Source organism: Scophthalmus maximus, chromosome 12 (assembly GCF_022379125.1).
Source record: "Scophthalmus maximus strain ysfricsl-2021 chromosome 12, ASM2237912v1, whole genome shotgun sequence".
Lineage (NCBI taxonomy): Eukaryota > Metazoa > Chordata > Actinopteri > Pleuronectiformes > Scophthalmidae > Scophthalmus > Scophthalmus maximus.
In genome coordinates, this window is record NC_061526.1 from 11,516,257 (window position 1) to 11,527,905 (window position 11,649).

At 43.8% G+C, this 11,649-nt stretch overlaps 1 protein-coding gene across 2 annotated transcripts in view; it reads right to left on the reverse strand.

Moving 5' to 3' along the window:
• ano2b (anoctamin 2b) overlaps positions 1-9,957 on the reverse strand; it is a 53,760-nt gene extending 43,803 nt beyond the window's left edge. For both annotated transcript variants that reach the window (XM_047336509.1, XM_047336508.1), the window contains exons 1-2: positions 9,582-9,957; positions 7,018-7,404 (exon numbers count right to left, since the gene is read on the reverse strand). In XM_047336509.1, coding sequence (XP_047192465.1) covers positions 7,018-7,404; positions 9,582-9,614 — 420 coding nt within the window. In that variant the 5' untranslated portion in view covers positions 9,615-9,957. The remainder of the gene's footprint in view (positions 1-7,017; positions 7,405-9,581) is intronic.
• Positions 9,958-11,649: the final 1,692 nt, after the last annotated feature.

The window sequence follows — 11,649 nt, forward strand, 5'->3', positions numbered from 1 at the left end:
GCAAAGCTCTGGTCGGCTCGGATGTTTCACCAATGCAGAGTCAGCCATCGGTGATCACAACGCCAGTGTCATGGTGCATTCTTCTCCGTCTGCCTTTTCCATATAACTACAGTAACTCTTCTGTCCTGGCATGACCCTGCCACGCCCCCCTGCAGCAAACCCAGCTTTCCCGCCTTTCTGCCACCTGACTCTTCCCCCCGCAACCACATATTCACCTCTTACCAGTTGCTTAATCAGCTCTTCATATATTTAGTCAGTTGAAGCTTTCCAGATTTTCCTGTCTGCTTTGGGATTTTTGGATCTTTTAGCCTGGTTAATCGGCCTGCTTGATATCAGTTTCTCAAATCAGATCTTTAGGATACGGTTATTTGCAAGTGATCAGATTGGATTTGTGCGTCTTGACATCGCTAAACTATCTGTATGGGATGCTACAGTAAAGACGTAGCAGGTCGTAACTGCATTGCTACCGCCAGTCTGGTTTTTGAAGTTGTTTTTGTTTTTATCACATAGCGAGCGAGTAGCAACCCACCATGGCGTCACGTCATTGGTTCGTGAACTCCTGTTTTGAAGCCCAGTTGCATTTAGGCCAGTGCCATCTTGGTTCTTTGGAACCAAAAGTAACCGTATGTGGAGGAGCGGGGGGTGGGTCTGATGGAGGACCCGTCCACTGCACGTCCACCTACTCCTGGGACCTGCACCCATTGGACGGAACTATCTGTTAATCACACGACATTCATGCCCCAAGGCATACCGTGTTTTATTGTATATATTACTCCGTATCATCATGCTGTATTGAAGAAGACTTGAGAGAGAGAGAACGCGCAATCACAGCGAAAGCGATTTGTACGCGCCAAAACAAAATTACCAGTGCGCGGCTAAATTAGTGGATCGATACAGAGGTCAGCACGGCAGCTGTGTTGGCCACAGTAACTGGAATTAAAGATGAACCCATCAGGCCCTTGTGTGGATGCCGCAACCAAATTAAGTCCCAGAGAGAGAGAGAGAAACCAGTATCCAGACAGAGTTGCATCAGTAGAGATCAATTTTCTGTTGCGTTTCAAACCATCTCCAAGTGCAGTTAGGATCAAAATTAACAAATAAATTGCAAATCATATGGGATTTTTTTTTACTGAACAGACTAAAATCAATCTGGATACATTGTGAATAAGCCAACAATGAATTTGTGCTGGCAGTCCCAACAAGGCCTTATCAAGATTAACTGTTATGGACTTTCACCAATGTCTTACTTAACCTGAGCTGTGGCCACCAGATGTTTTTAAATCAGTAAAAAGAAAAAAAGCTTTGGCTCTTGACTGCAAGCTTCTGAGAAGTAACTTTCAATTTGGGACTTCACCGTCTTTCATTGACAACACCTCCTGCTCACTGTTTGCTCGGGAAGAACACCACTGATGAAATAATCCAGCAGATTTCACTCAAAATCCAAACCGGTGGCTCTATTTGTGAATTCGTGGAGTGGGAAACAAGCCAGCGGAGGACTTGTTCATTCAGTGCTACCACAAGATTCAGAAATAAGTAATGGTTTATGTTGCAATAAAATGCCACAGCTACATCGTCCCTCGCTTTCTCCTTCCTTTTTCCTCCTCAGCTCCCCTTCCCTTATCGCTCCATCAAAAAGCAGAGGATATAAATACCTTTCAGCCTGGAGAAGGGTAATTAGGAGAGGGATTTCCAATTAGGTCTTTATCTCTATAGGGGTGTGGGATGGGGGGTTGGGGGGTAACTAGGATGGAGCCGGGGGCGTCTTTGGGTGGGCAGTGGGGTATCGAGTATGAGAGGGTGATCGGTTGGGTGCCGGGATGGCGGGGGTATGAAAAATAAGTGTGGTGATGAAAAATTGAGTCGAGTGAATAGGGAGAGATGGAAACAGTAAGTAGAGCGAGAGTGAGCAGAAATGGATCACACACATTATCAAGACAAAGAGATGGAAAGTAACAAAGAGAAGAGCAGCATTAAGAGGTGGCTATTAGTGGAGGTTACTGAACTGCTCAGCTAAGATATACTGTACTGACTGGAAGCATTTCTCCTGTATTGTATAACCAAAGGTCATCGGAATTGGTTGTTTTCCTCTTCCGAGCAGCGAAATCTGCTGTTTACCAAAGATACCCAAGGGTTAAAGGGAATAATCCAGATACAGGTGCAATACCCAGTTTTAGTTTAGCGACACGTTATCTCACTACATTCTGTGGAGCATTTCATTCAGAACATTAAAAGCAGCTGCAGGTATCAATATCAATATAACTCTTTGGTTTTACAGAATATTTAACTATAATTTCATAAGAGGACAATGGGAAAGGACTGTATGTTAGTGTCACTATACAGTACATTTTTGATGTTTAAGGTGTACCAAGGCTCTTTCCCATGGATAGACTCCAGCCACCCATACACAAAGATTGATTTAGAGAGCTGGATTTTGCTTCCACCACACAGGTTTGCTTTCAATTTACTACTGGCCACTTGCGGTATTGCAACAAAAACTAAAAAATAATCCCCCGCAGCCCAAAAGGCATTTTTCCCCCCATAGACCACCATTATAAAAGAGATTCCTCTAACACAGAAAACGAGACTCATCTGGCTGCAAACAAGATCAAGTTTTTCTTTGTGTTTCCCATTTTCAATTCAGTTTGATATTCGTGTCCCAGAGCCTGAGCCATTTCTATGTGCGAGACGTCATTAAAGTGTAAAGTCTATGAGGGATGAGAGGGAAGTCACAGGCGGGGGCCAGCGGGAAAAAGCACCAATGTGCATGTGCAGCGGGACGCACAAGCAATTTGCGAGGACGGGGACATGGCTCGTTCTCTACCAAAGGGAAGTGTCATCAAACACTTAATCCTGCCTGGTCTGTTTCTCAAGCCCCCACAGACTGAACTCTTCAGAAGTCCCAGCTCCATTTCTTGAATTAACATCTCCCTCTGATTTAATTAAACATGTTCGGTAAGAGTATGTCCCTCAGAGATCGAAGGTCAGCTCAATAATCCTCAGGCACAGTCAACAAGTTTGACATTTACGCCCCCCCCCCCACTGCATCCAATTAATCTGAAGTCAAACAGGTTGGACACAAGCAGGAGAATTTAGATCAGGACAATGTCCACATCACTTAAGAAGGGAAAACCAGTCTGTGGGTTTGTTTTTCATCTTATCTTGAAAATGCTTACCATATTTAATGTGTTTGATGTGATTAGGGTTTCGTTTTAAGAAATTATTATCCATAGTCATCTAATTATGCAATAAAAATGCATGCCAAACTCATTAAACACTGAGTTCTAGAACAATTCAAATCTTTGCTGGCAGTCCTTTTCAAAATGTGCGACATGTTTGGAATAAAGTTACCCTTGAGGTTGATCATTCAATACCCAAAAAGTGTTGATCAAGAGAGGAGATTAACCTTAATCCCTCAAGGAGTATTATAATGTCCATTAAAACCTTTTGGCACACAGTTAATTTAGCCATAATCCAACGGGTCAACACTTGATGCTCTGTCCCTGTGACGTAAGTTAATTTACTTTTAAGTAGAGAATCGGTTTCGACTGTATCGCTGTGTGCAGATAATATGTGTATATTGTTAGATGTATAAAATATGTTTTTTTGAGGCTGGTAATGCAGGAACTGAATAAATGGTGGAGGTGTAAATGTTATCATCTAAATCATTATTTGTTTTTTTTTCATTTTTGTATAAGCAGCAAACATTAAGAAATATTCCTGCTCTTCTCCAGCAGCTCCTACAACCACATCTGGCTACACACTGACAGAGGGAGTGTTATTGTGTTTGTCAGTCATTTCAGAAGGGATCCGTGTCGCTATGTTTCAAACGGAGGGTATCGAAATGCGAGAGCTCCTCTTCGCACTGGCTGCTCCCTGCAGCGGATTCGATCCATGAGAGGAGATAAAGAGCTATCAGTCAGTCAGCTAATCTCATCCTGGTTTAGGCTCTGTGGCCACGCTGTCAACAATCTGATTAATACTATGCCTGCGGCCTGCACACTGCCAACTGGCTGCAAGCCAGCACATACGCGCAGGCCCCACGCGCAGCCACACACGCAGCCACGCACACAGCCACACACGCAGCCACATTTATGCCAGGGCCTAATTCTGTACATTTGGTACGACACAAGTCCAACTATCTTCCGTTGGAGCTGCGGACATCCCTTCCCTCACGGTTGCATCCAACAGCTGAAGTGAGCAACGCTCACGTTTGCCAAATGATTCTCCTTGCTGTTGGAGCCAAAGTGCCGCAGCTCATTCGGTAACAAGTGGAACTTTTAACAATAAATACATTTGTACAACTCTGTGGCAGTGAGCCCACAGTGTATCCTGCCAAGCATACACACACACACACACATACACACACACACACACCCAAGCGGGACAGAACCATGCACTCTCACACCCGTCACTATGTAACGCGCAATCACAGCGAAAGCGATTTGTACGAGTCAAACCAAATTACCAGTGCGCGGCTAAATTAGTGGATCGATACAGAGGTCAGCACGGCAGCTGTTTTGGCCACAGCAACTGGAATTAAAGATGAACCCATCAGGCCCTTGTGTGGATGCCGCAACCAAATTAAATCCCAGTCATACACAGCAGGTGGTAGATGGAAGGCGAAAGAAAAACTCACGTGAAAATCGGTGTTCAGACTGCAGGTGACTAAGTCGTGATTAGAAAACAACAGCAAAGGGGAGCCGTACTCGGCGGACCGGTGCTTTGTCAGCATCGCGAAAACAGGCCGCGCAACAAAGACTCTGGAGTATTTTATGAAGTGAGAGGAGGTAATTACATCCTGAGAGAAAATAAATTGAAAAAAGGCCACAGTGAGGTACACTGAGAATACTCAAAAACTCGCTGCTGAGATTAAATGACGCTTGCAGTGGCTGGTGCCAGGGAAAAGTCTTTCGCTTATCCTGCTGTTCGTGAAAAACCGCTTGCTGTTTGCTCATGTGTGTGGAAGGCCACTGTAAACCCGGCTGTACTCTTATAATCGCTCAGCCGTCGCCAGCCTGTACAGTTTTTGAAGTCGATGGCCGTCATCAGTGCAGATCCATCCACGTTCGCAGTCACTACTGTTGGTTGAAGGTTTCCTTTGTTTTTCTTTTTCTCCAAGCGTTTGTTTGGGGATGAAGGTGTGAATGACTCATCGAATATGATTTCTTTCTTGGGTTTGCATTTCAGCGTGTTGCCCTGAGATACAAGCTGTTCCTGACACAGAGCTCTGCCGTTCTTTGAAAACCACTGTGTGAAGAAGACCACTCTGCGTTATTCTGTGTTCGGTGAGCTTGAAGTTGTCTTTTTACAACGGTTGTCTTTGCTCACGCAGTTCGTCCACTCTTGACATTGTGCAATGCCTTCGTTTTCCTTACCTTGCCTATCATAACATTAACTCTTTTGTGATGATTCAAGGGTGACAAGACAACATTATTTATTCAAGGTAAGGTTAGACCCCTTGCCGCAGGTGCCCAAGGGGTCAGGAGGAATCTAAACCGGAGCCTCTGAAGTGACTGTTAAAAACAGTGAAAGGTCTCACCTTCTCAAATTCGTGACCCCAAATAAATCCTTCTGGAAAACACACTAAAGCCACCATGTGTCGGTCCCCTTTAAGTTTCCTGGAAGACGTTACAATCTTAAAGTCACACAGTTCTAATTTGTGGTCGTTTGAACAAACTGTTGTCACGTAGCATAGGGAAGAACGCTTGTCTTGTTTACACTCTTGACAACTTGATGACTGTACTTTGTGTGTAAAACTGAGCTTTCCATTATTTCCACTGGGAGAAAACCGACCCAATAATTGGAGTTTGATCATATTGTGGATGGCAATTGGAAAAAGAAATCGTGTTTATGTGATCTGATTTTACATTTGCGGTTGAGGAAAGAAAATAGGCTTCAACAGAACACGTCTACTTGTGTATCTGAACCTATCGATACATTCAGACTTATTTGATTGATTTTAACGGTGAAACACTGCGCTGTTTGCACACAAGATATAGGTGGATGCGTCACTGTGCCTTTGGCTGTGTTTGCCCTAATGATGACACGTACAGATCACCAGCATTCGGATAATGACTCCTCTGGGTTTGTGTCTTACTTTCTTTCTTTGCGTAGTGTTGCTGCACTTTGGTCGACAGCAGCGGGGTGATGGAGGGACGGCGAAACAACATTGCACATAAAAAGGGAACCAAATGGGACATTTCAAAGTTTAATGGAAACCACCTCGTGGCTCTGGGGCTCTTGCTGGTGCAACAGACGACTTGTATTCGTGGCAACACACAGAATTTTCACCCACCACTTCCCTCTTACCATCTGAGCCACGTTCCCATGTAGGCGCCCACCTTAAATAGCTCAAGACAGAGTTACATCAGATCCTGTGTCGAGGTTTATCTTTTTTTTAAATCCTATAAATCAATAGCATAAAAAGGCTCCATCTTAACAATCTGAGCAGCTCATGGCGCAAGTGCATTTTTGGGGCCAAATCCACTTTTGATATTTCAATGGCAGAAATGGTTGTTGCTGCGCCAGGCACACGGTTCAATATGCATGTGGTTATGTACAATAAATATGGACATTACCGAGCACTTACAAAAAACTCGTTGGATGCTTCAGCGGAAACCCTGCTCATTCTCTTTGGAGGCGGTGACGGCTGCATTGTGGTTCCATTGCTCTGCTTGCGCATGATAGAATTTGGAACCCACCCCTCTCGAAAAACAAGATGATGCATCTTCTGACAACTCAACTAACTCAACTTTTCAAGCGGCAGCAGCGGAGGCACCAAGCAATCAAATCGCGTTAATGCAAATACAGATCTTGCCATAAATCAAACGTCAAAGTGTTCGTAAGAGTGAACCTTGTCTGTGTTAGTTCTGGTTGTGGAGTTTCTTTCCCAATGTACTTCCCTTTAGCATTGCATGGACGAGTTTTTGTCGCTATGACGATCATGCCAGTGTCAAGCGTTAAACTAGCACATCTGTGTGTTTTCAGTGTGTTCAGGTGGCATGACCACGCACTCACCTCTCCGTCCCTCTCTATCTCCAGGCCGGCCTCCAATAGGTTGGCCTCAAACTCTTGCCTGATCAGATGCATCTCGTGGTCAGCCGGCTCTGCTGGCTCGTTCCCTCCTGCAAATCCCAACTCCATGAACACCTCGTCGACATTTGCGGCCTCCCCTGCCGGTATGGCCCCTCCTACTCCTGCGGCTGCGTGCAAGCCCGCCGACTGGGGAAAGTTGCCATTGGAAACAATGGATAATCTGTCATGCGACACTGAGGTGCTGGTGGGAGACCGTATGGAGCCGTGCCGCCGCTGGTGGAAGACCAGAACGTAGTCGACTTTCCGTCGGCCATCGGAGAAGTAAAGGCCTTCACCGTTGCTCTGAGGGCCTGAAGTTGAATCCACAACCTGTGAGGACCCAAGAAGAATCGAAAAGGCAAAGTAAAACACCCAGTAAGTTCGCATTGAACACAGAAGCAGAAGCACAGCGGTGATAACCAGTGAAAGTGCTGTGGTGAAGAGGAAACCGACCATTTTCAACCACACTCTCTCATTTGTCCACGGTGATCATACGAAGGTATCACACTCAATCAAACAAATGGAAATTGTGTAAAGACAGCACACAGGGCACCTTTGAGCAGCAGCTGAGTTACATAACAACCGTTTGAATGAACTTCAACATCGAGTGCGGCATCAGCACACGCAAGCACGAGTGGCTTTTGGCAGGTTCTCAAAAAACACTGAAGTGAGAACCTTCAGCAGCAGAGTGGGCAGTCAGCTCACCTTTGGCAGTTTTATTCTTTATTTAGACAAAGCGAGAGCAGAGAGCGAGACTAAACATGGAGGACACCAGTGGGAAAGCTCAATACGCTCTGGGTGTGTATGAGGGGAAAGTTTTTTAAACTTCCTACAGTCCGTTTAGGTTTCTTCCTTGTAATCGGGACAGCTTTCTAACGCATGTTTTTGTCTTGTCGTGTGTGTGTGTGTGTGTGTGTGTGTGAATCTGTTTGTTGGGAGTTGAACTACCAAATTCAAAATTGGTAACAATTTGTGACTACAGATTAATAAACGTCATCTTGCTCAAAATCAGATCAATTTCTGTGTTGGGCCTTGGCCGGATATTCATTAAAGAGCAATACTGAACAAGCAAAACAGGCTTATTTACTTTTTAACATTTTTATTGTACTTATTATGTAGCGAACAGTAAATGAGTAAGACAGTGAATCATTTCAGACCAAGAGGCAAACCCACCGTGGCGTGACGTCACCCATTGGTTTTCGTAACTGTCTTTTTTAAAGCCTCGAGTTTTGCATTTTGAGCTGCGCCGACTTGTCTTATTGGAACCAGACCTATGAGCAGGGGGTGGGGCTGACTGAGAGCTCTTCCACAGTGTTTCCATCTACACATGCAACCATGCATCTATTGGACAGAACGAGCTGTCAATCACACTGTATATATAGGCTCCAAAGCGTACTATTTTACTTTATTTTCCAAAATGAACACGGCCATGCTTTGTTGGAGAAGACTTGAAACTAGCGATTGAGACTATAAACTCCTCAGGAATATACTGATTTTATAAATCAAATTGAAGTCAAGAAGTAGAGTCATTTCTCATAGACTTCAATGGAAACCGAGTTCTTTTTGCAACCTGTGGAGTCGCCCTCTGCTGGTCATTTCAGAGCATACAGGCTTCAGGCACTTCCGCACACTGGCTTAGTTTTCCAGACCTGGTGACTACGTGCATTTTTATATAAAGTCTAAGTTTCAGACACAGCTATTGAGTTCAATGACATCATGTCATTGCCTGCACGGCTCCACCCATCTGCAATATGCAATCAGCAATAAACTGTACATCCGCACAAACTGCCACGCTGTTCTTGACGTCTTACAAGTTTCAGTGCTTTGGATACTGACAGTCTAGTTTTGCAATTTATTTATTTTTTTCACTATTTCAACTATCAAATAATTTGGTAAAGCTAACATCACAGTTTTCAGAGCTGTCAATTTGTTTGCACTTGTTTCATTAATATGAGGAATTAAGCTGTGAGGTTTTAAATTTTTTGGGGGGGGGAGGGATTGTTATCCTCAGTGTCTTCCATTTTCAAGTCCACTATCAAATAAAAAATTATAATAATATCCTTTGGTAGTTTAGTCGATAGTTTATTCCCCAAGCTGAGACACAATGTACACGTGTTCAACAGGATCGCCACCTCCTATCTCCCCGAACTTTCCTTAGTGGTTTCTGTTTGCCCACACACTATAGCTATATTTGAGAAGATTTTTCATTTTGGTTTAGCAGTTTAGACCCAAACAGGCTTCCCATACTTTCTTGGCAAACTCTACACAGCCTCACCTGTTTGTTGATGCCATCAAACTAACACGGCAAACAGATAAGTAATTATAGTATCGCATTGGACAACATATAATAATAATAATAATAATAATAATTTGTAATGTTGCAGCATGTTACGTGTTAATGAAAACTATTATGTGGGCCATAAAAGAGAGATGGACACAGATGGGTCGTTGGTGTAGGACACCTAAGAGCAAACAGGGGGGCAGCGGCTGGTCACTGTTGTACTCACCGGGATCTTGTCTTCACTCGGGGCAGTCTGCATGCTGTTGCGCTGTGGAGAAACACAGAGGAGCAGAGCGAGAAGGAGGAGGAGGAGAGGAAGACGAAGAAGAGCTGGAGTGAAAGTTGTGCGGTGTTTTCAGAAGAAAAAAAACAGCTGCGTTCACCATCACCAGCTTCGGTCCCGCATCATCCCCCAAACGCCACCGCGTAGTCCACAGTCCTGGAGGAGCGACGGCTCCACGGAGCCCCGCTTCATGGTGTATCGTTGTTGTGGAGAAAGACCGTGTGACAGTAAAAAAAGACAGAGGCTACGCCGGTTCAGTGCGGCAGCCCGACCGCACACTGGTGATACCCCATCTATCCCACCGTGTGATCTGGAGGCTGCCTGCGCACCGCCGGCGCTTTTGGCACCGAGCGTGCCACACTGTAAAAAATGTCCAGACTCAAAATCCCGTCTTTTTTTCTTTTTTTTTTTTACTGAAGACATGGCATCTCTTGCCTACTTAGTGACTCAGATCCCCATCAGCTTCAGTGTGGCTTTAGTTTAGTTTAGTTTAGTTAACTTCATCAACTCCTGAAGGCTTTTTCTTTCTCTTTAGTTTTCTGCACTGTAAATACTAACATTGGGTTTAATAAGAAATAATAATTGTACCTCACTCCGTTTTTATTAACCTGTTTGGGGTTTTCTTTACTTGGTATGCTCGAGTTGGATTCACTTACAAGGAGCAAGTCCTTATAAAAAGTGCCTTTTTTCAGTGTAACTAAGAGCATTTACTCTCACGCCAAAGTAGCCTATATTTCATTACATTACACATCATTACAACTTAAAGGGGCAGTAAGCGATTCTAAAGCAAAACACGTTTTTTTGTAAAAAAAAATCTGAGAAAATTTCCTCACGGTCCGTCAGCTGTCGGTTCTGTGCGCCCGCAGAAAAAATATCCAGGGTTTTCTGGTTTGCTAGTGGTCAGTTTCTCACACCGAGGGACCCAGGTTTGCGGCGAAGCCAGAGCAGGAACATCACAACAAGAATAAACAAGTGTTGCACACTCAGAATAAACAGTTAATCTAAGTGTTGAAAACTCAGAAGAAAGAAGTTACTAACCATCCTGAGTTTACTTTACTTAATTTTTTGAGTAAAGCCAACCTATTAGATTTTACAGTGTGTTTTTTTTCACTAAAAAACGCTCAATTCTAATCTGAACGGCAGAATGTGTTGCACATCATTTTTTGCAGTGTGCAGAGAGGATGCAGTCTTGTCGGCTTAAGTAGCGCACTGATGTAGTTTGGAGAGAGTCCTGCGTTTTCCCTCACAATGAATAAACCAAAAATCACAGAGGCAACTATCTATAAATTAGCCTTTGTCCCTTTATCATAATTCTGTCTACCGTGGCATTGTTGTTTCCTCATTCTTTTGACTCCTTTCAAAGAAGCAATGTCACATGTCGTGACCATGGTGTGACCATCAGTTGTGAGCACGTTTTCACATTTTATTAGATTTAGTAGATTGATTTGATTTGTGGGATTTTGAAAGGGATGAAGTGGTGTCAGTGTCTAAGATTTTTAAGAAGAAAAGAGAAAAGTCAGTGATGATAAACACAACTTTGTTCAGCAGCAATATAGCAATATAAGATCTGTCTTTTCTTTTTGGTCATCCCAGGACCCCTAATGATTTATCCTTTGGGTGTACAGGGCTACAGTTTAACAAATTTGGTAATGGAGTTGAGAAGAAAAAGCCTATGAAGTAGGCTTCACACACACACACACACACACACTTAGAGATGCCTTTCAAGGCTCTACCAACCCAGAGGCTTCGCCAGTAACCTATTTCTAATAAAATTCCTCATCCTCAACTGAAGTCTTTTCCCAAAATAAACATTCACCTTGAACTCACGCCTCTCTTATTGATGGTTCTGAAGTCTAGTAAACTCCTCCCAACTGCCTTATAACCCCTTTAATTTTGAAAGATTGCAAGAATAAGTTATCCCGTTCTCTGAAATTATTTTAATGGGGGGGGGGGGCGGTTCTGCTTTATGCTAACTCATAATGATGCAACGGGATGAAACACACTTCACACA